Source organism: Anas platyrhynchos, chromosome 7 (assembly GCF_047663525.1).
Source record: "Anas platyrhynchos isolate ZD024472 breed Pekin duck chromosome 7, IASCAAS_PekinDuck_T2T, whole genome shotgun sequence".
Lineage (NCBI taxonomy): Eukaryota > Metazoa > Chordata > Aves > Anseriformes > Anatidae > Anas > Anas platyrhynchos.
The window spans coordinates 15,015,332-15,041,801 of NC_092593.1; the positions used below are offsets into that span (position 1 = coordinate 15,015,332).

Here is a 26,470-nt window from a genome sequence, read left to right on the forward strand (position 1 = left end):
ATAGCTATTTTATCCTCATTCTTGGGAGGGAGTGCGGCTATATTACTGCTGTTTTAAACTTTTTAAAACCTTCAGAGCTGGCAACATAAAGGACCATTGTCAGAAAGATGCTTTGGCACATCTCTGGCTTTAAGCACATGAGTAAGATGACAAAACAAACTGCATGTAATAACCAGGCAAACTGAAGTGCATCCCTGCTTGGAGCTAGATCCACATTTTTTTCTGAATGGGGAACCGAAGTCCAAAGAGTCGATGGAAGTCTTCCCACTGGCAAACGCAGGTGTCTGGTGTAAAGCGTGTTATTTATCCCTGGCTTGCCAGTAATTTGGTGGTGGTGACACCCATGACGTGGCACCCAGACACAAAAGAGGAATTCAGGGCTGCCCTGCGCTGCTTGCCAATATAGCTGGTGCACAGGGTATAGCAGACATGATCTCAGCTGTGTGGGACGGTGTAATCTGTCTCCTTGCTGTCCTGCTGTGCCTTGGTGCCTGTTCCTCCCCCTTCCTGGGTCCCTGACACACAACAGCATCACTACAGAGGCTTAGCACTTGAGCTACACACCTGCCCTTGGGCATGCTATGGGACTCTAACTCACCAGAGGTATGATCAAAGCCTTCTAAGTTTAACAGTTCACACCTACAGCAACTGGGCTTCAGCTGATGGCAACTAGCAAGGCGGCGGTGGCCAGCTGCAGGTCTGTCCGGGGCACTGCATCGCGGCACTCCCGGTGGAGCAAGCAGCCCTGAGCTTTCAGATGGCCTCCGAGCCACTTCTGGTGGTAAATTACAAACGTAACTCATGCAGAGCTGTGCCAGCCCACAGGGCTACATTTAGCCTGAGAATTGCAAAGGTGTAACTGCAGTGGTGAAAAGGAAAAAAAAAAAAAAAAAAAAAAAAGACGTAGTAAAAATAGAAATAAGTAAAAGCTGGGCCTAATTTGCCATCTGCTAACTCTGTTCCGTCCCTTATAGTCTTACTGCTTTCCAAGTGCCTCCCACCCTCTAAATAGCTGCTTTTTGATTATTTTCCTCACATTGCTTTGTTTTCTCCCCATGCAGCAGCTTACCTTGTTATTTCCTCTCTACACTTACAACCTCTCCAGGTCATTTTCCATTATTTCTATACCAAGGGCTGTTTTTTTGACACACCTCCCAGTTTAATATCTTCTGCTAGTTTAATTAACACACCGATTGTACCCTCTCCAAGCTCGTTAATGAAGATATTAAATAAAGCCAAACCTTGCATTTCTGCTTGCAGTGCCCTGAACAGCTCCTCCCCATAGCCCCATATGTTCCCATTAACGGTTGCCCGATGTTTACAGTCCATTAGCCAGGTTTCAATCTCTGCAGCAGCCTTCCTGTCCAAGCCAATTTGTACTTACATGTCACAAGATTATTTCAGACACCAACACCACACTCTTTTCTTTAAGTGTATGGACCAGTGAAGCTACATTTTTAACCAGCTGAGAATCTGCCCTTATGCAGCTCAGTCTAGTGCTTTCCTTTTATCCACTAAGGCTGAAACTGTGCAAAAAGTGATCATGTTTGATTTCTTCCTTCTTAGCATTATGGTCCAGACTCGGCTGTCAGTTCCACCCAAGCACCTTTCATTTCATCAGAGTATGTAAGATGTTGCCTCTCCAACATTAATTCGGGTTTCAGATATTAACACTGACACAGATTTGTTTCAATGAGTTCCCATCGCTGTAACCGAAAGCATAGTTGAGTCAATCCCATTTGTTTCTCCTGGTTTCACTCTCTGGTATGGTCCTGACTCTGCCAAATTTTAAAGACCATCCGGGGTTTAACACCTCATTGATATGCTTTGTTGAATAGGGAATGTCACGGCATACTTTATTGATTGTGCATGTATGCTTACAGATATTTTCTCTTAACCCCCAATCCAAGTGGTGTTTCCCACACAGTTACTGGAGCTGCTTGTGTGACTTTAGTGCATTGGACTTGGGTAGCTTAACAGTGACTCAATTAGCTGGGAGGAAATTGGCCTGCTTTCTTATGGACGCTTTTGTGTTACCTTTGCATTTCATGGCAATGAGGGTTTGCCCAAGATCCAATATCCAAGATATTTATAAAGGTAATTGGAGTTGTTCATTAGCTGGTTCTCACAGACTCTGGGATACGGTCCATCTAGATTCCTTCATCCGTAGATTTTCAGTTCTTTCCTTTATTCACATGCTTTGTGCCAAATCTCAGGACAACATTAGAGCTGACTTAATGAGGATTCCTCCTGACTATGGGGGAACGCAGGCAGAGCTGCGCCTGCTCACCCTACGCCAAACCTGTTGTGCATATATAAATGATGCTCTGGGGGAAGGTGGCAATGGCTGTACTGCTGCTGCAGCCTGTGCTGTGGCAGCAACCAGACATCCTGAGCAGCCCAGATGATGCTCTCAGTTGCTTTTTAGGACAGGGCTGTCATGGTTCAGGAAAAAAAAAAAGCTCAGGAATTTCAGCAGCACTCCCTCAGAGTTGCCACACAAGATCTGGACATCGAGATCTGGTTCTGAAAACCGACACAGCTATTTTGTACGTATGCAGCTCCATTTCTGGACAATTCTACTTAAGAATCCATTATTTGCTAGTGGAACTATTCCAGATGAATAGTGAGGCAGCTCTCCTCCAAGTGTACCACTAAGTTTATATTTTCATTTATTTACTGTTTCTCCAATATTTTCCTCTGTCTTTACTTTAGCTCACTGCCTCCATGGCTCCCTTTAAGCTCTTCTACAAATACATAATTAATTCTTCCTGCATATCTCGGAAGCACTGAGGATTTCCCAGTTTGACTGTTGTGCATACCAGTGCCAGACAGAGCTTTGTGGAGACAAGGAGAGAAGAACCACTTTAAGCACCTGGAACAAGGGAGAACCATTAATTTTTAGCAAATGGGACTAGGGTATATTTGAAATATTCCTATTCTGGCCAGTAGAGGGAAGTCATGTAAGTACACAGCCATCACTGCAGTGTGGTTTTGCTATTCCCATTCCTGCACTTCATTTAATTCTCCTTGCAGCATAGGTGGGTGGGTGGGGGAAATACAAATCAACCCCTGAGAAATTAGGAAAGGTAAGAATTGCAAGAAAAAAAAAAGTGGTATCCATTATTAGATCAATTAGTGTAGCTGGAAAAATTGGATGGTCTTTTGAACACGCCTGTCCAGATCTGAAATTGAAGCTCAAATGCTCAAAAAGCTGCCAGCTTTTTCCAGCTGCTCCTTGATCTAATAAATAAATAAATAAATAAAACTTGTCTACCTAAAAACCTGTCCTGTTTGTGTCCACAGGCCATCACAGCTGCAGTAACACAACCCCAAAGAAAGGAGGTACCAGCATCTGTGATGACTAGCCTAGGCTGTAGATCCATCCACGATGTGGATTCCCACCTCCAAGTCAGTAACAGCAGCCCTACAAAGTAATAAAGGATTTGCATCAAGAGTGGATGGAGGGGCAAACAATTTCCTTTGGGGGATCATTGTCAGCAGCTGCTTAGCATCCCAAAGAGCGCAAAAGCAAGGGAACATTCAGACTTGAACTGGCAGTTTCCTCTGTTCCTAAATAATGCATATACACGAGGGTGAGAGCTGTGACACGCACACAGCAGCCTGCTGAGCCTCTGCTGCCATGGCGTGAGGACACCTCCAAGAGATGCACATCACTGCACAGGCACAATCATCCCAGGACAGCCACACCTCCAGGCATGCTTGACTGCTCAATTTCACTCAACCCAATGACATAAAGAGGAGAAAAGACAGATAGATAAAATAGATTTTGACTGAGATGCACCACTTAATCCTTTTTTCCCCATCAGTAAGCTCTCTTGCTTTCACTTCCTAGCAGGCATTATGCAAATTGAGAGTCCCCTGAAGTGATATTTGCAAGTGTAGGATCATACAAGAAAGGGCAGAATGCTCCTTTGCCAATACAACCCCCTGCCCCTACTATTCTTTTTCAAATAATACTATACTCATGGTAAGTACTAAAAATATGTACTCTACCATTCAAGCACTTAATGTTCTTAAATGCCACTTTGTTCAGGGGAAATGGTCTTTGTAAAACATGAAATTCACTGGGAACAAAATTTATGTTTCAATCTGATTTACTCTATTTATATATATATCTGTATTTATTTTTTTCCAGCTGATTACATCAGTTAAATCTCCCTCTCAAATACCATCCAGCTAAAGCAAGTACTTCAGGGAGGCTGTTGATAACTTATTGACTATGTTGGGTATCATCAGCTGTTGGCTTATGTCTGAACTTTACAGTCACTTCCTGGGGCTTGAATGATACATGGTGATACACAGGGGCACTGGGAAAAGAAAAATCTTATACTGCAGTGCTATTAGTGTATGTGCTGCGATCGCTACAAATACATGGGTTAGCCAATTTTAGTTGAAGTAGTAACAGATCAAATTAAACAATAGGACACTGAAGCCCCAAGTCTTTCCATGGCAGAGAGAAACAAATATCCTCAGAGACAAAGGTTGACTTAGACAAACATTCCTCCGTGGCACTTGACGACACTTAAAGCTCATTTAAACGTGAACCACTTGCTGTCTGCCTGCTATGAGATAGGTGTGATTTTCAGTGGCAGTGAAAAAGACCATCTCCAAGAAACAGACATTTAAAATCCAAAGAGAGATCCACTTCCCTATGCCCTGAGCTTTATTTCATATTGCAGTGTTGGAAGCCATGCCAAACACTTGTCCTGTTGTTTTATTCAGAAGGCTTCTTCTTCCAAAGACAGAATTGGTTTCTGTTTCATAACCTTCCACATTGATATTTTATTGTCATGAATTATTTGGGATCAGTAAAGTGTGGATCACAATGTCTGGAGCCCTCCACAGGGGGTGTCTGCTCTGCACTCTCATTTGATTCTCAACAGCATTGTTCTCACTTCATTTAAAAATATTCATTCCATCTTCTAGTTTATATCGAGTCCTGGGTGACCTAGTGAATATTTCCCCATTTTCTGGTAGCTGGCTTTATATTTGTTGTATAATTTGGGGCAACTACAGGACTTACAGTCCTACTCAATTTCATTTGCATTGTTCTGGTGTCCTCGTAGAAACCTGAGGTACTCAGTGAAACATCTAATATTTAGTTTCCATTTTTCATTGTCATATCCTGCTATCTCACTCAGTTTTCACCTTGCCTTCCCCCACATACATTTGCTCATTGACATAAATTACTGTTTTGCTTGAGTACAACTTACGTGTTTGGCCCTTCGCTTCTACGAGAGCAGCAGTGATGCCTAGAACAGATGCAATGCTTTAAGTGCTTCCCTAGCTTTTTGGAGGCGTCAGTACAGAATGAGTTTGACTGCATGAGTCATGGCTAAAGCTGTTTTAGGAAGGAAGGATAAAGGGAGGTCTGTCCAGCACAATCGAGAAGAAAATCTGCAGAATCATCATCATAACCATCCTGCAAACTTACATTTCTCAGTAATCACATCTGGCTTGATACAAAGGCCATTGTATTTTGGATTTGGACCAATGTGCAGATGCCTTTGCCTGTCCACATCCCGTGTAGAGTAAAAAGTTGGCTCTCTTTATTGGCAGAGGATATAGCAAGAGGAAGAAGTTCAGTCCAAACCTTTTCTTCATGTGTGGCTGTTCCTAGAGCTCCTAATTCACAAGGGCTCAACCTTGACCCTACATCCTCCTGCTTCTACTGCAGGATCATCTGGATTTCCATCAGCATGATGTTAACAAGCAACTCACATGAGTAAGACGCTGACTGGCTGAAGCAAGATGTCACAGAAGGGGATCTTCTCTCTGCTTTGATAGCCAGATACTAACTAATCGGTGTGGCAGTACTGGAAAGGTTGTAGATGGTTCTTTAGCGCATCATGCCAAAATGTGAAGAGTGGATAATTTTTATTTCATTATACTCTTGTTCTGCACAGACTTCAATATTGTCAGAGTGCTGTATGAACTTTAACCAATTAATGAAACATGAACTGCTTATTAGGTGACCCAAAAGGTCTCTCCCCTCCGATCCGTGAATAACAAGTGAAAATCAACGTGCTGCTGGTAAATGCATATGCATGAAATCTTTTAAGACACTTGGCTAAAATAGCTAATAATAAACTTCACAGCATTCCTGAGAAATCAAAACAGGAAGGGAAAAGCAGCCAGCAAAAATAAAACATTCTTCTGCAAAACACTGCCTAGACAAGTTAGCATCAGCTAAATGATCAATAGGTCACCATTACGTATGATATTTACATCTGATCTGCATTACTGCATTGCTGGGCTGAAATGTCCAACACGGCTCATATCAGCTAGCACTTCCTTCCTTAAAATCTGCCTTCATATAAAATTCACCTTGATTTATGTGCTTGCATCCAGTGCTGTACGTTTGAATGTAACATTGCCAAACTTTCTACTGTGTTCACCTGCTGGTTAGAGAGCAGAGATATTTCAAGATGAAAACAAACTAAAGATGGTTGCAGAAGGCTTAGTATTTTCAAAGAATAGAAATAATAGAGTTTTGCATATGCTCAGCCTTCTGCTGCCATTATGTCACGGTGTATTATCATTTTCTGCTACCGAAAAATAGTCTACACACCATGTATTTCCTTAATCATGGGTTGATTAACTCCTTGACACACATACACACAAACCTGCAACAATTCTTTTGCTTTCATCAACTAAAAAATGTTTGGGGGAGGTTTTTTGGCATCTGCTGTGTAGAAACTTACTTGGGCTTCAAATCTGGAATTTCAGGTGTTTTCGCTTTCTTTCACGTGCGCACGTTTGAAATTCAAATGGGCCCATATAGAAGCTCCGTCCAACTCTTATTTTCCAGAAGGTGAATTTTAGCTCCACCTTCACTTGAATGCTAATTGTGTAGCATCACAATAAAACCACACATGCTTCCTGAAGGCATGAAAAATTCCCTCCTGACCCTTAGAAAAATCTGCCAGTTATTCCTAAATATAACGCCGGCTAATAACAAGTTCTGTAATTACACAGCACAGAGTACACAGAGCCTTCCTTTTACTGCACTAATGCTATGTTCTTCAAGGCAACACTGAGGAGTGGCAGATTTATAATATTAAACGAGAAGATTTCAGGCATAAGGTTAAGAAAGGCAGGCCAATGGAGAAGACGAACATACGGAAATACTCCACAGGAATAGAGGAAAGGGGCTTCACTTGATAAACTTTCTGTAAATCTATTGGCCTCATTCACAATGAATATGACTGAGGTTTTCTTAGCAAGTAGCCCCTTGCTCCTAAACATTTTTTGTCTGTAAAACGACTGCAGATTTATGCACTTGAACTGTTTCACTTCCTAACGTTCTATAAATAAGCCTCATCTGGTCTATTTCTCACTATGTCCAAGTACCTTCTCACTGAGCCTAACTCATACAGTCCCAGTTAGCTGATGCTTTCCTTCACGTAAACTAGACTTTCCAAAACCTGATCTAGTGCCTGGGCTCTTCATGTCCCGTGAAAGAAGTCTCTAACAGCTGCTCAGTGTTGCTACACACTAGATCAAGTATTCAGAGATGGATCTATCAAAGAGGTCAACTCCCTCCTGATACTGCATTAACTAATCTGCTGCTATTTTAAACTTCGCTTGGCCTTGTTATTACTTCTACTCCACTGCACCACTTTGCATAGACATATTGCATTTCATGAATCCATTTACCCAATCAATCAAGATCATTCTGGGAACAACTTAATTCTTCTAAATTATAACTATTCTTCCTATTTTAGCATAATCTGATAAGACAGCACAGTATAAATTATGAAGAAAATGTTAATACAAAGCCAACCCTGCAACTATCTGCTTTTGCCCACACACACAAAAAAATTGCTTCTTACCTTCTTTGTTGCTATGTAAGAAATAAGGGGATACTCTTGCTCACTTTCATTCTTGCAAGCCTTTCTCACTTGTGTCTTCCTATTGACTTTGCCACAACTCCTCACACAACTGAAAGGATTACTGTCATAGTTTGAAGCTTCCAGGATCAGGTCCCAGTTCTTTACCTGTGTTAATAATTTATTACCTAGCCCGTGTATGCAGAGGGTGTAGAATAATACATCCTGTGAAACTTTGTTAAAAGCCTCTGAAAATCCCAATATGTCTGCCGCTTCCCTCCCACCTAGATCAATATTTATTTAATTTAAAAAAGGAATCCAATTTGCCTGACATGATTTACTTTCCACAAATCCATGCCGACTCGCATTATGATGCCACATTCTTATTAAACTGTAGGCAAGTGTAGCTTTATGCTGCTAGGAAATGTATTTTTGAGACTGCATTTATAAACAGTGGAATCCTCTGAGGGGCTGCAATGCCCAGCGCAAGGAGTTGAGGAGATCTTTATTGCCCAACTGGTCTGTTATTTTCCACCTCAAACTGTTTTCCTTTAAAACACCAAAACAACATCGACTCTTCAAATGCTAGCTCTTAATTTTGATGCGCATTTACATTGCAAGTCATGGCCATTTATCAGGAGTTGTCCTGTGCCCTGCATTATAAAGTCCCTATGTAGAAACAGTTCCCAACGCCCAGGGAGTTTAGTCTATGGCAATGGTCCCACAGCTGATCTTATTGTTGGGCCTCAGTCAGAAGCCAGGCCACATCAGCAGAAACAGACAATCATAATGTCAACAGCACACAGCTATACAAAGGAATAAGCAGCTGCAGGGTTTCTTTCTGTTTTGTGTCACATCCCAAACAATGTTCCATGCTGTTCAAATGACCTTAGGCAGGCTGTTCCTCCCATGGCGACACAAAGCGCTTGCACTCATCCCACTGCTCAGTTCTCTGATCCCTCACTTCACCTGGAGACTGATACTCAGGTACAGTGGTGTGCTACTGTTTCAGCACGTTGTCCCTTGCACCCTTAGTCCTGTCTTCTCAGCTAATGAGTGATGTGCTCTTTAGCAAGCAGATGTGCCAACAAAGTGTGTCTCTTCCTTCAACCTCTTCCTAAGGCTTCAGCTCCCAGGTCTGCTGTTATCATTGCATTTCTGCATGCCTGTCTGGGGATAAATCCTGTCCAGTACTGACAGAGGGTGCGGAACCCTCATTGCTTTCTCATTCTCTCCAATTTGGCAGTTCCTAAAGCATTTCCAGAATCTCATCCTACCAATAAACATTTTCCCAGCTATTTGTCCAATGAAGTTTCCGTTTTTATTCTTCCTCCCCTCCGTTTCCTCTTACCATGCACTAACAAAGCACTGAACTGAGCTCTTACTGATTTCTTAGAGGACAATTTGTATACATACAATAGTCAGAATGGCCTGGAGTATGTTGGTACGTACTTGCCAGACTGGCATTCATCAGTACTGTGAAACAGAACAAAATCCCATTGCAATAATGGGACTTTTTAACCCCTTTGTGATAACACAGCCAAATGCCCCTTCAGCCCCACACGTAATGCCAACAGCTGGGCACGGAAACACAAACCCACCCAACTCAAACCACGGCATAAGTACAGAATTGTTCAGGTAGCATCAAGCTGTTTGTGGTATTTCTCATCAAGTACCCTACCTTGAACTCCATGGGGGTGTACTTCTCATTCTTGGGGGTGGTGTTGCCCTTGTAATGGAGATGGTTGGGAGTGGTTGGGTGGATAACAGTCGACTCCTGGGACTGCCTCTGACAGCGCTGGCAGTACACATAAATCACAAACGTTAAGAGGCTAGAGCCAAAGAAACAGGAGACCCCAGTGGCAATCAGATGGATGAGGCTAAAACCTGCAAGGGAATGACAAGAGATGCTATTTTTAAAGAACAGCCTTTTTCCCTCTCCCGACAAGACCACAGGTGCAAATCAGAGCTATGACATCTTGGGATCAACATTAATAAGCTGTTGAAGCCCGAGTCTTACGTTCCAACATAAACTGACATAATCTCCCTGCAAATCGGTCTCCCCACTGCAGCTCAGCCTTGTGCAGTTTAACAGGTTCATGCATTGTTTTCTCCAAGCTCCCTCCCTGTCTCTCCTCTCTCCCCTCTATTGATATTGAAACTAAACATTATGTTAAGCTGACAGCTAAAGAAATGAGCCGTACAAACAATGCACATTAATGGATTCCAAAGCATGTGCGTGTCATGGAAATAAGGGGATAAAAATGCTCAGTGTTTCTCTGAAGGGGAAGGAAAGGAGGGGAAAGCCCTTTTTGTCAGCTGCCCAAAATGCCTATGGGACTGTGTGTTGGGTGGGGGAGAGACACATTCCTCCCCCGTGTAATCCAAGTGCGCTCAGCATTCTTACTTATTCACAGAGGGGTACTGCCCTGGCCACCTCTGCACTGCTTCAGAGGTGTATTTGTACTGCTGACAGTGAAACAGGAGTCCTCAAGGGAACGGGAATGATAGGAAGAAGAAAGGAAAGGGGGGTAACTGCTTGAAAAAACTGCTTTGGTTGGCTTTCTCCACAAAGACAGGAAGGCAGTTGCAGGCAGGTGCCAGTGGGGTAGCTACAGTGCGATTATTTCAAAAAGCAAAGCTCCAGGACTATAAAAGCCTCCCACAGAGCTCTCTCCATGTGGGCTTTCAGCAGCACCCTCCAAGCACAGCGCTGCCCCCAGGAAGGAGCTGCAGCGCTGGTAGTGCCTGCCTCCCACTGCGGCTGGTGGGGGAAGAAAGTCAAATCTCACCTCCCTTCAGGGTCTCAAAATGAATGACCAACAGATCTCCACCACCACCAGAACAAATATCAGTGACCCTTACAGCCACCAAGTTAACGAAGCAACGAGAGGCACCCTTGGGTGGCAAAACTGTACAACCCTGTTGCCTTTTGCTGTGTGCAGGGGGGAATCTACAGAAGAAGAATCAGCAAGGTGACCCCAAATGTTGCTGCCTTTCCCCTGCTTTTGCTCTGTAATATTTCAGACAGGAATGACAGGGGTCTAGTGCCTGGGAGGGATTCTCCACTGCTGCTCCTCCAGGGCAGCCGTCCTGGGGAATGGCCATATTGGCTTGGTGGGGTCTGCAGCAGTAAAATTCCCGTAATACTTAAAAAGCCAATTCGTTTGGACAGACCGCTGTGTTGACTTAACTGTGTGCAGAGAAATGGAAGGGACTACTCAGAGAGTGGCTTTAAATGAGGTTCATTCTTAGTCTGTTCACGGCATTCATTTTTTTTGGTGCCATCTTACATTTTAACTGATATGCTTTTCAGATGAATTCTGCCCATTAGTCTGCTGCTCTCCTCTAATCTTTAGTTAAAAAATATCCTCCTGAGTTTAAAAGGAACCAAACCAATAGAGTCCTACAGCAAAGTAATGCACTTCAATCATAATTACAGTAAGGAACATACAGAATTTATTAGACTGACAAGCTACATTTATTTTTTAAACCACACTATAGAATTCTATTGCAAGATTACCACTTTCTATTGTGTTTTGGATGAGGGTCCAAAAACCAGCAGAAAGACAGTAATTTCCTACTAAATGTTGTAAGACTCCCAAAAAGACATTTCCTTTCTAAAAGAGCTCTGCCTCACTCATGAGAGCTAAAACACAGAATATGCAACTGTGCTCAGTGAAGCCACATAACGCTGTCTCATTCTCCTCCTGTCCAGCTTTGCTTACATTGCAGTGAATGTTTCATTTCACTGGTACATTTCCCAGTTCACTACAGTAGGAAATCCTTTCTAAAACATAAAGCTCTCTTACTTTTCACTTTCACCTTTCAAAGACCCACCTGATTTTTCAGGTGAGTTTTAGCAGTATCTGAGGGATAAAATGAGTAATTTTGCCTGCAGTACTTGAGTCCCCAGAGGGGAAACTTTTTGGAAAATACAGATTTTTTGAGATGCATCGACTGAATTTCTGTTGATTGGCTTCCTGGCCAAATATTGTAGAATGCTAAGTAATGAATACAATTAGCTAAGGTAAAATGTAGATTACAACAGCAAATATAATGGTGGAAAAAGAAGGAAATGAGAATACAGAGCATAATAGCAGAATGCCACCCATGGGAAGGAAGCCTGGAACAGATACATTGCGCTCTCTGAGGGGGAAGGAGTGATGCAGAAAGCCGACTGTTATGTGGTAGGTGCTGAAATCTTAATTCCATCGATTGCCCCACAGTCACAAACCGAGGCCACATTTCCATTCCACACGTGGCATGCTTTTTTTTTTTATTTTGCCATGATCTGCACAGGGAGAAGAGATTTTGGCAGCCTGCAGATCATCTAGATTTCAAGAAAGCAGGGGTGTGATGCTAGTGGGAATTGACATAGTCATTAGTGTGAAACTAGCATTTTAAAATGTCGAAGGAACTTGCCATTTTCTTCAGTCTGGATTTTTATCACAGGGGCTCCTAGGGCAGTCGAGAAGTGACACTAATGACTGGATCTTTCCAATTTACATGCAGAAAGGAGACAATTTCTTTGAGAGGTGAGGACTTCAGTGAAAGAAAGTGCTTGGAGGACAACTATAAGCTTTAATCTAGTCCTGTATCAGCAAAGGAACTGTCTAAGAGACCCCATTCAGTGAAATCTTTATAGGTTACTTAAAAACTCCTGCCTTCAAACAGCTGGAGGCTTACAGTGGTAAAATGAGGACTATCCCTTCATTCTCCTGAACCATTTATCCAGTGGGTAGAGATAGACAAGCAATTTGCTCCCTGGTAATTAATGACCCTTGGTGGCCAACCCAAACCCCCAAATAAATAAAAATCTTGGAATTGACAAGTGGCCAGTGTGATACATTCCTCCAGTCTGACTCAGACAGCAAGACTCCAGTGGAATTAAGGCTATCACTGGGATGTGAACTGTATAGATTAATGGTTTGGTTGATACTGCACAGGGAGAAAAGAAGCCAGGTTAAGATAAAAACAAGATATATAGTTAGTGGTATCCTACCTCCACAGTTTGTGCTCTCATCAATGCTGGAGGCTGGTAGGATCACTAAACAAAGAGAAGAATATTGGAGAAAGTTGTCATTTTGCCACCACTTTACTTCTTTAAATAATTAACCACCCCCCAAGCTCCAGACATGAAAAGCTGCTCCTGTGTTCTGCAGCAAGCTGAGAGTCTCTCTAAATTGAATGGAAAGCTCAGAGTGTAAACCACATGCAACAAAACCTCTCCAAAGACCTGACAACTACAGTACTGTTACCTGAATACTGTTTAGATTCTTCAATTTAGGGGAAAGAAGGTAGCTGAGAGAACCATGGAAAAGAGACTACCACTATCTAGAGATCTCAGATTTTCAAGCCAGGTCATTATAGTCCAGAAAAGAACATTTGGAAGGTGTTATTCGGCCTAGACAGATATCAAATATTTTCCCGAGAGACTCATTTTCCGCAAAACATAGAGTGGAAAATGTTAATGACCATCTATCCATCAACCACGCTGCTCTGTTAGACACTTGATTATTCTTCCCACTTCACACACAAGTTACCTTCACCTGCCCCACCTTGTTTCTTCACTCTTTTAGGATGCTTCCTTTGATACCTGAACTCAAGGACCTTCTGTTGCCTGCATCCATGCTGAGAACAGAGCTCATTTTTATAACCCAACCTCAGATGAACTATGCAAAGTTAAAAGTTTCAGTTCAGGTGAAGCAATACTAGTTATTTATTATAGAACTAGGTAATTCTGTTTTTTAAGAGAGCTGAGCTACCCCAAGGAATGCCAGCTACCCTATGCCTGCAACAAGGGAGTTGATAACATATTCATCAGTTTGCTTGTTTTTCTAGAAGCGTACAAACCCCTTTTATAGTAGAAAATACCTCGCTCTAGCTTGACACTCTGGGGATGAGCTGTTTTTCTGAATTGGCCCACCCTCTCCTTCTCCAACAACATTGTACATACCTGGAATTTCATTGTACAGGCAATCCTGGTACTGCGTGCTGTTTCCAACGCACTGAGAAGAGTCTGGACTGTGCACCTCGCAGTAACGGCTGCGGTACTGGATACCCTCCTCATTACACAGGCTCCACTCTGACCACTCTGACCAGCCACCTTAAATCCAAGATAAGGAAAACACATGGACAATATCACCAAGAAGGAAAAGGATCTCTTGTGGAAAACAAACTTCTCCCATGCTGGAGGGTGTCTAGATCTTCACCTGGGCCTCACACATGCAATCCAGTGATCTTCAGTGGATTTAACTATGTCAATACAAATACCAGTGCAGGCATCACAGCCTACTTGTCAGACTGAAGTTTTCTTAACACAGACTGAACCGACCCTTGGTGGAGCACTGCACAGTGCAGAGTTGTTTCAATAGCTCCTATATCAACTCTGTGGTTAAAGATGTACAAGGAGTTGGATGGGGCAATCTTGCACCAGGACCTCCAGATTTTAGGTTGTCTCCCAGGAATACCCCAAGCAGCCAGCACAAATTATAGCAGTTATAAAGCTTTTGCTAAGGTTCCTAAGGGCAGGAGTCAGCCTGCGCTGGATCAGAAATACAAAAAGGTGATTCAAAACCAGCACAGATCTGAACCCTAAGCTCTGAGTTGTAGCACACATTCATCTGCCAGTCTGTAAGACAAAAAAAGGAAGGATCACCCCTTCAGCAACTGTACAGATTGATGCTTCGTGACTCCTTGTGCTTGTCTTGCAGCTTCCACATTCAAGAACCGAAGTCCTGCTTTTTCAATTACTTTAAATGGATCATCCATTAACAAGATTTTTCCTGGCCAGGACTAGAATGTGAAAGCATGGTCTAGTGAACAAGTACAAACAGAAAGGTGATGTGTTTGATTTGAATGCTAGGATGTCTGCTTTTTCCCTGGTTCAATATCCATTTACTGAATGATCAGAAAAGCTTCTAACTGATGGTGTTCCTGATTTATCTTTTAAACATTTTGCGGATGTGCCTTGCTCCCACCACCACCCAAGCCAGCTGGAGCAGGGATGAGAACTGGCTACCTTCACACGGGTGCGTGTTGCAGAGGGCCTCCTCAGTGTGCAGCCCAATGCAGATATCCTCCCCGCTAGATGGAGCTGGATTGGTGCAAGTCCGCGTGCGCTGGTAGTGTCCTCCTCCGCAGGTTGCTGAGCACTGAGACCAAGGAGTCCAGCACGACCAGGAGCCTTTCACTGAAGGGTATGGAAAAGCAAGGAGAGAGAGGTGCATGCAGTTGGTTACTCCTCTCACTGTGACAAAGCTGGAGAGTCCCCATATCTCACCTTCCAGGTCTACCCTGCCCAGACTAGCTAGCACTTTCTTGCACCCCAGGACATTTGGTCCTGACAAGAGCTTGATATCAAGAGAGGGTTTGAAGATGCTGAACTCTGTGGATGCCAAATGAAGTCTATGCACAAAAAGACTGCATCATAAAGCACCGTAATAGAAACTATTCCTTAGGGTAGGCACTTTGTTGTTACACACCTTTTTATTGTTATTATATTGTCTTCTGACACTTCACCTAAAGCAGCAGAGTATTCACTTGGAAAAATGGTGTTGTACAACCTAAGTGGAGTTTATATGGCACCTTTCTGCAGGGAACCCCAAATCTTTTAGTCCCAGCCTTCAGAAAAGGGAAATTCAGAGGCTTTTTATGAGCACAGTCCCATAACACATTAATAATAAATCCAGGGAGGGATTTAAGAACCCTGCTTCCCAACCCCTCTTGTCAGGTTACTAGACTACCTGATTTTCAGGTCCACATGCCACTACTTCAGGAGACAGCAACCTCATGACTTAGTGCAAGATGAACCCAGGATTTGTGTATACATATTGAGTGAGGCAGGGAAGGAGGGAGACACAGAGAAATAGAAGTCATGCACTTACAATAGATTGTAAAACATCATAGTGTCCAGGGAGAGAAAACAGCACAGAAGAAGGGCACAGACATTAGTGAAAAGCCACTGAAGAGTTTCCAAAATAGTACTAATAGCTGCCTTTATAGCACTAGAGTTATTTTCTTTTTATAAGCCACAGAGTGCAATATTTGACACTCTTGCTGTGCTCTTGCTACACATTCTGATCATGTTTTCCTACCTGCATTGGCACTTTATCTTTGCATTGAATTTTAATATCATAATAATACTATAATAATACGGCATTTTCAAGTGTAGGCCACAAACTATATTGCCAGAGTTAGATAATTGCTAGAACTGCAAAGAGGCAAAGTAATTTGTGTAAGATCACTTAAATTTAGCTTAGATAGCTATTATAGAGCAAGGAGAATGATAAGAGAGTGAGAATACATTAGTCAATAGTCTATTATTACTATTCTGGACCAGGAGTGCAACATAAACATGAGGACAAACTCGAAAACCAGGAAACCAGGCAAGAATACTCCCTGCTGGCTGTGCAGGAAATGGTAACTGATGTCAAGAGTAGATGCCCATCGCAAGAACAATACGTAAGCAGGAGAAGGGGAAGAAACAAGTGTTCACAAGAAGAACTGCCACATCAAGCATCTCTCTACACAGCATTAAGTCACATTCATTAAGCCCGTCTCCTCACCAAGGTGCAGGTGCACCACCATGCCCTCCACTGGATGGAGCAGCAAACCTGCTTGAAGCAAAACACTGCTAGACAAGCCACCGTGCTACTTCCTTTAGAGGATGTGGCTGTTTTATCCTCTGAGCCTAGGTGACACATTAGTCACAGCACCAAAGTGTGTGTGGATCACATATTGGATCATTACAATAGCTTTCAAATAAATTAAGGGTAAATCCCCCAAATTAAAAAAAAAAATAATAATAAAGGCAGATTGGGAATACTGATTTTTGGTGGCTCGGCCATTAAAATGGGCAAGAACAGGTCTGAATTTCGTGCAGGAATATAATCATGGTTACCTGGGCAGGGATGTGGGTTGCAGTCCTGGTACTCCATCGCTGACCCCACGCAGGGCAATCCACCATTTTTAGGTTCAGGGTTTGTGCACGTTCTCTTCCTGATCCTAAAGCCCAACTCACAGTCCCTGGAACAGGAAGACCAGGCCCCCCAAAAGGACCAGCCCCCATTGATAATCCGTGCAGAGGTCTTACCAGTCTTGAGGAGGTCATCAACAAGAGCTTCAAGGAAAACAAACAAGACACCACATGGTCACAAATCAATCAGTTGCTGGGCTTTTAAAAAGGACTTCATCTCATGCATACAATCAGGATTTGTGTGCCCTGGGGATGAGTTTCTGTTCTTAGCAAGTGTTACAGGGTTACAGCATAGCTAGAAGGGAAGCAAAATCCGTGCACATACAAACTGAGTCTAGCGATAACCTTGATAAATGACCCTTCTGGGGAGCAAACTGTGGCAGTTCAGGCTCTGCCCTCAGGTCGCTGCCTTGGATCACAGCAGTAGTGAAGGGAATAACCCCAGAGGCAGTGCACAAGGGGACCTCCAGAGAGAAAGAAAAGTAAAGACATGCTATTCTGCAGAATAGCTTTTTTTTTTGTCTCTATACCCTGATCACTTGCCTGTTCTCATTGGGGCAGCTTGGCAGTACCAGGAATAGATCTATATATACACTGCCACAAGCACAGGGATCATAATGGTGTTGACAGCTAAGTCACAGGGCTCTCTCCGTCCCCATCATTCTGCTATGACACTAGTTGTGCATGCCAGCAGTTTCTGGCTGTTCTGAGAGGATCCCCCTTCCACCACCAAATCTAGGCTTTCCCCGTAGTGCCCCGAAGCTGGCAATACATACAGTCGGTATCGCACACTGCCGAGCCGTCATTGGGACAGAATCGACTCTCAGTCTTCTTCCTCCCAAACTGCAGCTCGTGGGGATCAGAGAGCTGGGCACGACACGTGTAGCGGAAGCGCTGCTCCTGGCGGGCACCGTTCTGGGTGATATTGACAGGCATCCAAGGGGTCCAGGGTGTGTTCCTACGCACCTCTGGGCAGCTCTCTGGGTTGCAGGTCTTATATTCCTGCCAAGAAGGAAAACTACTTTGACCTTACTTATCAAACAGCATCAGACTAACTGACAGAGATGTGTTTACACCCTAGAAAACAAGGGGTACATGCTGGATCTAAAACAACCTTCATTCACCTTCTCTGACCTCACAGGTACAACACAGTGCTGGGCACAGCACAAAACATGGGGACTGTGGAGGCAGAGGTGCTTCAGGTAGACCGCAAGGGTGGACTGCGTTTACTATTTTTATGTCTCCCTCAGGTCTTTTCTCTGCTGACTCAGGTGTTCTTGCTCATTTGAGTCCTGTGGGGCTTAGAAAGCATGGTGCATCATGGGCAGAAGAATAATTCAGGCAGTGCATAATAATAACAGCAGACTAGTTTTCTGCTGTGACCCTGATATGCTGCTCTTAGGTTGGCATAGAGGAGCCCCATGAGGACAAAATGTCAGTAAGGTTTACTCCTTGAAAAGTTTACTGGTTTAAAATGGTTTTAGATAATCCGTTTTTACAGCTATTTTTTATTTTTGTTTGGTTGGCTTTTTGAATCCTCTAGTGGAGACTACGAAACATTTGCCATCTTTAGTGTAGAGATGAGCATCCACAGAGTAGAGCCAACATTCGGGTGGATGGGGATGTGGTGTTTCAGGGTCCTTACAATTCTCACCACCAGCAGGAAGATTCCAGTGAAAAGCATTGAGTTCTTGTCTAAAAATAAATAAATAAACCCATATTTTCTGGCAGAGAGAGAGCAATGTAATACTTTAGGACTTTATGATTCTAGAGTAAATGCCAAACAGCTTGTGAACAGATGGGAGGTTCCAGATCAAATCTGCTTACACTGAAAGAAAACTCTCCATAAAACTAATTAAAACATCTGCACAAAACAGCTGCCAGAATAGGAAAGGGAAAATAAAGGAGAGAAAATTGGTAGCCATTGCCTCATTGATGGGTTAACTGGGTGTATGACCTGTTGTTTACTCAAGTATGACAACGAGACTCATGTCTGATGTGTGCAGGGCCTCCTTGACTCAACAGGGTCATCCTTGGGAGTGGGATAGAATAAAAGAAATGTAGAGTTCTGCCAGTTAAAGGACTTGATATCTAAGCCTAGAGAGGCCTACGAAGTTCTCTGTGTGCCAGTCTGTTCTTACCTGTACACACACACAGACACACGCACAGACACACACACACTCAAACCAGCTTCACTGACTTCTGGAATCTGCCACCTCTCTGCTTCCCGGTTCATTTCAGCATCCTCTCCAGCAAGAGCTGAGGATAGCAATTTCTTCTAGCTTGAGAAATAAAACCAAGATGGAGAGAGGAGTTAAATAACAAGTCCCTAGAAGCTAGATGTTAATAGGTGTCCCACATGCAAAGACAATAAACACTACATACCACAGCACAGCCTGGACATGTATTTCCATTTTCACAGGACCTCTGCCTTGAATGAATTCCTCCACCACAATTCACACTACATTTATTCCAAGGACCCCATGAAGACCAAAAAATTGGTAATGGACAAGGACTGTTCTCATTACAGAATCTGAAAGAAGAAAGCATATTGCTCAAATAATGTCCATGTCAGCACAACCTAGGAGCAAGATGATGATGGATGCAAAGCTACATTGTACACTGCATTTGAGTGCACTTATTGCACGCACAGAAAGCCAGCAGAAAGTTGACACAACAGTCAGATTAGCGGTATTAGTGTTCATAGCAGAGAACTGTGCTCTTTATAAAGAGGAGTGGTTAACCAGGCTGAGCTTACTGACATAGTTGGAACGAATGGTCAAGACCGTGTTTTTGAAAATGCACTAATCATGTTTTATGCACTGAATTTATACAAGAACTCAGCAGCTGAAGCCCATGTATCAAAAAGGGAGATAGTGAATGGTAAATATTTTAAAAATCGGGCTTTTATTTAGGAAACTAATATGAGGTCAGCTCCACATTGATCTGTCACTAACAGCAGGTGCTAAACACTTGACAATCTTCCTGTCCCATGATCTGGCCCTTACTGTTCTTTGGTTCCTAAGAAACTAGTGCTTGCAACTGGAGCTGAACTAGATGCTATATGCATCTAAAGGCAGGCCCTAAATTAATGTTATTTCATGTTCCCTTTAGAAAAGGTAACTTCAATTTTGTCCAGCTTTTTAATCAATATTGTTCTCAAATTGAATCACCCAGGACTGTAATTGACTCAGATGTAGTCTTTAAAACCCAAAAAGGACCATTCTGAATGGCCACAAATCAAACCAAACATTAAAATGTCCTGAATAAAGGAAGTTAAATGAATTGCCCTTTGTATTCTGAGAAATGCAGAAAGATCTGTCTTAAGTGACCACTCAAGGGACAAGCAACAGCCTACTGCCAAGCAGAGGTGGCCTTTAATGAAAATGTCAAAGCTGGAAACCAAATCGGGATGCCTTGAAGCATGTGTTTATTGAGGGGTTGGGTTTGAAGAAGCAAAATAGTGCAGATAGCTTTGAACATTAAAAGAAAAGTATTGTCTTTTAGTGATTTTGCATAAAAGTTGCTTACTTTATAGGGAAAAATGATGTTTTTCTGATGCAATGCCCTGCAAAAACTCAACCTTGAATCTGTGAATCTGTATTCTGTCTTGAACTTGTTTTGGTGCATCAGCACAATTAATATAGACTTAGGAATGGTGTAATTGATAATGAAAGCTGCACACGTTGAACTACCTCCTAAGGGACAGATCAGAACAGTGTAACTATCTGTAGATTCTGCATTGCTAACAGCAGACACAGCTTCTCCTTTCACTGAGGTGGTCAACCCTCTGCTTTGGGCATGGGAATACTTGTGAGGGTCTAAATGGTCATGCCTGAGAGAAGAGGCAGCTCTGCAGTCTCTGATGGTCACAAGCTCATTGCAAGACAGTGGCCATGCATGTGAGCAACCTCATCCCTCTTAGGCTCTGAAATTCCTTCTTCTGTGCATATTCAGTCTAACAGCCTTCCTGTGCAGTCATAGAAGATCCATCACTTCCAGCTGCCAACATAACAGCAGAAGTGATCACACGGTGTTGTTAAGGTATCTTACCTCTCTTCCCTGCTCTGTCCAACGCAGACCCTGCCCCCATACCGTGGAGCAGGGTTGCTGCAGGATCGCTGGCGGACCTGGAAGCCAATCCCACAGGAGGTGCTACACGGGGCCCAGGAAGACCAGGGTGTCCAAGCGCCATTTCTAACATAGTTTGAGAGAGAACAGAGTATGGGGGTTACCTAACAGTCTGCCTGTGTTGTGCCACGCTTTACAAACAGATATGTCTCTGATAGCAGAATGCTTGAACCAGTCAGAGAAGAGAGACATTCATTTCAACCAGACTTCACACCAGCTAATATTTAGCAAAGGGATTTCCAAAAGTGCTTAGCATTGGCCTTACTTCCTTGCCATTGAATTATCGAAGAAATGGATAGGAAGAGAATGAAGCCAACGTTGAATGATTTAGAAAATGCCTGCCAGGAATTGCTGGGCAACACTGTGGTTGCTACAACTCTCACTGACTATTCCTCCATCATCTCCCCCATATCTCCAAACCCCCTCTTCTGAGCCAACAGCTGGTCCCAAAGTTGTATCTCCTGGACTCTTCTGCAAAGAGTGCAGGTTTTGAGACTCATCAATGCCAATTGTGCCAAAGGATATTAAAAACTTCCCTCTAATTCAGTAGGTACTGATGCTTTAAATCTCTTACAGCAAAACTGTTGCCAGCTCCAATCATTCTCTCACAAACCTCATAATGTTTGGTGTTTTCCTAAACCCTTCGGCATTGAATCCTATTAGGTGGAAATCTCAAGTTTCATAAAAAATAACAGTAATTGCTTCTAGCTTTCATGGCAGCCTGCAAGCATCACTGTAGTGTGACCTTAAATCTGTAGAAACCAGAGGGCAATTAAGAGCTCAGAGGTAGGATAGAATTTCAGGGTTTAATGAGTGATTGCATCTCGGATGAGAAGTGGAAACTGAGCCTGAAGCAAATGTGATGTAAAAACCCTGAGTTCGCACCTCACAACGGAGATGTCAGGCCACATACATGTGGCTGGCTTCTGTGAGGATGCTGCCATGCAGTAACTCCACCATGTGCTCACACAGAAGCTGACATAATCATCTTTAAAATCTCCTGATCATTAAAGCTCACCTTGCTCTGATTTAGCAGCACTACTAAACCTCGGAGCCTCACTAAGGCAGGCTGGGAGGAACTGTATCTCATCTCTTCTGTGCTGCAGGTTTCATTTCATTTGAAGCCAGTGGCAACGCTCTGTCTTACAGAACTGCCTCATCTTGACACTTTGCTGCCTAAAGCCAAAAAAAATCTCCTTTTTGTTGTTGTTGTTATTTTTCTAAAGAAAAAAGCTTTCTAAAAAGTCTAGTCAAAAAAACAACTCAGGTGCTCTCTGGTTCTTGAAAGCTAAGCTTGAAAACAGATGTTAATTTTCAAAGCATTTACTGAACTAATAAAACTGCTGGCAAGAAATATTTTCTGGCGTAGCACCAATGAGGGCAGAGGATGAAAGTTAAAACCCACATTGCCCTTCACACTTTTCCTATTTGTTATCAACTCTTGCCTGTTCTTGGCAGCTTTATTTCAGAATCTTGCTAGATATTTCTCCCCTCCTCCTCTTTCTCTCTCATCCCTTCTTCCCTTCCCCTTTCCTACCCCAAACAAGGTCATAGAACAAGAAATTCGCTTACATAAAAATGTTACTCTTCTAAGTTACTCTTCCATGTTTTAACCCTCCTACTATATCCCCAGGCCTTAATCCAAAGCAAAGATTATGTTAAATTGTGAAAGAAATAAACCGGATGCTATTTGCTATTTGCTGCTATTATGGCAAAATAGGGTAAGTAATTTCATCTAGAAATTCCCCAGGAAAACAACAATTCTCAGCATCCATTTGTGTGCTCAACATTTTTAACAGAAATGAAGACACTTTCCGTGTTCAGATTTCTAGCTTTCTAATAGAACTCATCTTTAGTCATCCTGATTCCTCTTTCAAAAAGAAATCTTAATGCCATATGAAGTCAATTAAAGGAAATTTGAGGGCTGAGGTGGATGTAGGATGACCAGATGTCCCTATTTTTCAAACCATGCTGTTTTCCTGTGTCTTAAGATTGAATAATCTATTTTCCATCCCCTGCTCAGAAGCTGTTCTTGCCTCTTTTGCCATCAGAGCACTGCTGAGAAACCCATCCCTCTGACATAATTTGCCTTTGCCAGTGACATGAACAGACAGCCTTGGGAAGGCTCTGCTCAGCCCACGGTGGCAGCACAGGGGTAGAAATGACTACACATCTTTTAGGCAGCACAGCCCACAACTAGAAGGAGAGATGCCAATTCAAACATGAGTACTGCTAAATATTTGGTTCCAAGACCAGCACTGATCTCTAGGGAGGAGCCAAGAGACAGCTGTCCTTAATGAAATGAACATCTGTAAGGAAGATAAAGTAGATAAAAACTGAATTGACCCAATATTTACCAAAATACTGGCTGGCCCCACCCTGGTTAAGTAGTGCTTACCCTATTGCCTCGTCTTTCCTTGAGTCATGACATGATGTAGTCTGCGGGTGATGGGGTAGCATGGGCATAAACACCATGGCTACGTATAGGCACCCCACCAGAGCACACTTAGCTTCCATAGTGCTGAAGTGTGAGCTCCAGGCTTCTCTGGGAACGTGGCACTTTGACACAAGCCAAGCTGCATGTGTTGTTTACCTGCTGTGCCCAGCAGACGTGCCTCCTGGATGCCTCTGGCTGCCAGGCCAGCGTGCTGCAGGCAGTACGCGGGACCGCAGAGCAGCGCAGGCAAACCTTGCTCGCAGCCACGTGAGGTCCTGTCTCTACAAGCACTGTTCTGGAGGAGCTCTGCTTTTGGCAACACAAGCTCAGAATTCAGACTCCGCAAAATAACGATCGAGAGCTTACTGATGTTTTTTACCTTACCCTTGTTCAGTTGGCTAACAACTACCTCTGCCTTACTCACCTCCTCCTGATGGATGGGTCACTACTCACTGTACCCTTCAGGGAAACTGTGGAACGGTGTATGCAAGGTTAACCTTAACATTAATTTGGGGTGCCCGACTTCCAAGGGCCCTGGCCGAGACACCTGAAGGACCCAGGCACCTTCATTTTTCACTGACCTCAAGCTGGACCTCACATACCTCAATTTGCCTGGGATACAACATGGTCACAGAAACACAAGGAGAGAGATAAGCTGTGGACAGACACAATTCTTGTTCCCTTCCCAAAAAGCACAGAGATGCCGAGATACCTTGAACAATTGGCGACCTCAATCCTGGCCCCTTCACAGCCACGACCTCCGCAGCGAGGACGAGGGCTGTCACACGAACGTGACCTACACATACAGGAGCCCGTGCTGTCCCCATCCGAATGCTCACACGGTTGCCATGGGGACCAAGGCCCCAATCTTCCATTTGTTGTCAGGTTTTTCACCTAGTTTAAAAAAAAAAAAAAAAAAAAGGTCATTAATAGCAAGTTTACATTTCTGGAGACAGCCCCACAATAGAAATGCCAAACAAAGCTGCCGGGGGGATTAAGATGCAGCTTAGATGGGAGCTGTCTGTGCTTGTGAGCGGGATTCAAAACAGAGGGTTGTTTTCAGGCCGTGCCGTGTCGGTGTTTACCTCCAAATTCCACCCCACATACCGAACGTGTGCGCGCAGGCAGCCGAGCCTGCCCCGCCAGCACAGCGCCCGGCCGCAGGCCTCGCGCGTCCCACACGGCGCAGCTGCAGCCTCCCCAGCAAGGTGACGGCCAGCCGTGGCTGTCCCCTCTGCTACGGGGGGTTTGGGCCTGGTCCTGCCCGTTATTTACCGAGACAGCGTTTGTATAACCACAGTGACCAGAGCAGGCTGAGGCCTCCTTGAGTCTGGCCCTGTCCAAACGCACTGTAAGAACTGCCTCCGTTTTCCAACAGAGCTGTAGCCTACGTGGCTAAGCTGGGTGAAGGGCAGAAGGTGAAGGAGATGGTGGGGGCTAAAATTAATGCTTAGGATCATGCACTGGGCTAAAGAGCAAGGATTCATCTCCAGGCAATTTACAGGCCAGACCACACTGATGTTTGTTTCCTCCTTGCACCTTGTTTCGTGCCTGCTCAGCGCCCAGGAGCCTGGGGCTTGAGCTCCCTCCGCACTACATTGAAGTGAAAATGCAGTAGTCCTGTGAGAAAAACAACTGTTCCTGCCCAGGACTGGGGATGACCTTCCAAGAGATACGGTGTCAGAGCCTGCTCCCATGTCTCGTTTTAACCAGAGCTGCTCAGTGAGCCCCAAGATGTGGGCTAAAGGATTGCTGCTGGCAGCCAAGGCTGACTTGAGAAAAGCAGAGCTGCCTGCTGCTCTCTGGATCACTCCCAGGCCATCGCCGCCTTCCTGTGCCCACCACTGCTGCTGGAACCAGCTCTGACAGCAAAATTCAGCAACTCCAAAATTCAGCAACTCCAGGACCATGCCTGGAAGCCTGCTCTGACACCTCTGCCCCAGGCTCTCCCTGTTCCTGCCCAGGTACAGGCGCAGCTCAGTCCCCTACCATCTGGGAACTGCTGCATTTATAGCCCACGTCAGATAATACATTTCCACACCGTGGTAACAACCCCAGGGCTGCTACAGCCCCCCTCTCCCCGTCATACAGGTGCTGTACCCAGATGATGTGTAGGGATGTAACATCAGAGACCACTTGGGCAAAGCAGAGTAATGGTCCCTGTAGAGCAGAGAACTCTCTTGGTTTCTCTAAAGCCCCAACACACGCCAGGTAGCACAAGAAATTTGGCTACAACAAGCAGTTAATGCAATGCTGAAGGTCTTACAACCACGATACCCTATGGCAACAGGGAGCCCAAAGTATCGTAGTAGGCAGCCAGCAGTAGGAAGGTTGAAAGTGCTGGGCCAGATCCAAGGTCTGCAGCTCGAGAGTGACCCCAATGCTACTCCTTGAGGAGCTGAGGGTTACCTTAGTTTCCCTCCCATGCCATTTACCTCTCCTTCATCTTTTCTACTTTGTGACTGGCTTTCTCCTTGCTACAGTGCAGCATCACGATTCACCCTCCCCCAGCAGCTCCCTCCATCCTCCCCAACCCATGTCCCAAAGCGCAGGGCCCCACAGGTAGGACAGCACCAAAGGCAGCTGCCTGCGCCTGGCTCATCCCCATGGGGTCACTCCTGGGGTGGTGGGATGCTCAACAGCTTTGGTAAACCCGTTGGCAAAGGCAATGCTGGGCTTGGCCTTGATGTTGCACGCAATGAAGAGCAAAGAAAAGAGGAGGCTGGGGCCCTGGCGAACAGCCCTGACCCCAAATCTGAGCCAGCTACCGCTGACAAGCCCCACTGTGCCATGCTTGGCTGAGCTCTGAAGCCAGCAGGATCAATCCCTTGGGCTGCCCGGGGGGGGAATCATTTCTCCTGCTTTCCACACAAGGAAACCAAGGCACAGAGAGGCCGCGAGCCTGCTCAGGGTCCACAAGTGAGCCAACTGTGGGCAAGGGAGCAGCGCTTTCCAACACTCATTGTCTTAAACACTTTGCTCTGGGCTCCTCTGAGCCTGGCACTACATTAAACACTCATGATGAACCTCTGGTGGGCCATCATTTTCCCCTCTCACCCATCTACA

At 44.3% G+C, this 26,470-nt stretch overlaps 1 protein-coding gene across 4 annotated transcripts in view; it reads right to left on the bottom strand.

Moving 5' to 3' along the window:
- SEMA5B (semaphorin 5B) overlaps positions 1 to 26,470 on the bottom strand; it is a 261,873-nt gene that overhangs the window by 13,382 nt on the left and 222,021 nt on the right. For 3 of the 4 annotated variants that reach the window (XM_038181977.2, XM_038181974.2, XM_038181973.2), the window contains exons 15-23: positions 24,117 to 24,298; positions 20,890 to 21,033; positions 19,222 to 19,369; positions 17,613 to 17,838; positions 16,762 to 16,980; positions 14,881 to 15,051; positions 13,816 to 13,965; positions 12,862 to 12,906; positions 9,538 to 9,743 (exon numbers count right to left, since the gene is read on the bottom strand). In XM_038181977.2, the coding sequence (XP_038037905.1) occupies positions 9,538 to 9,743; positions 12,862 to 12,906; positions 13,816 to 13,965; positions 14,881 to 15,051; positions 16,762 to 16,980; positions 17,613 to 17,838; positions 19,222 to 19,369; positions 20,890 to 21,033; positions 24,117 to 24,298 (1,491 nt within the window). Of the gene's footprint in view, positions 1 to 7,859; positions 8,025 to 9,537; positions 9,744 to 12,861; positions 12,907 to 13,815; positions 13,966 to 14,880; positions 15,052 to 16,761; positions 16,981 to 17,612; positions 17,839 to 19,221; positions 19,370 to 20,889; positions 21,034 to 24,116; positions 24,299 to 26,470 lie in introns of all 4 variants that reach the window. The other variant, XM_038181972.2, reaches the window with a different exon arrangement.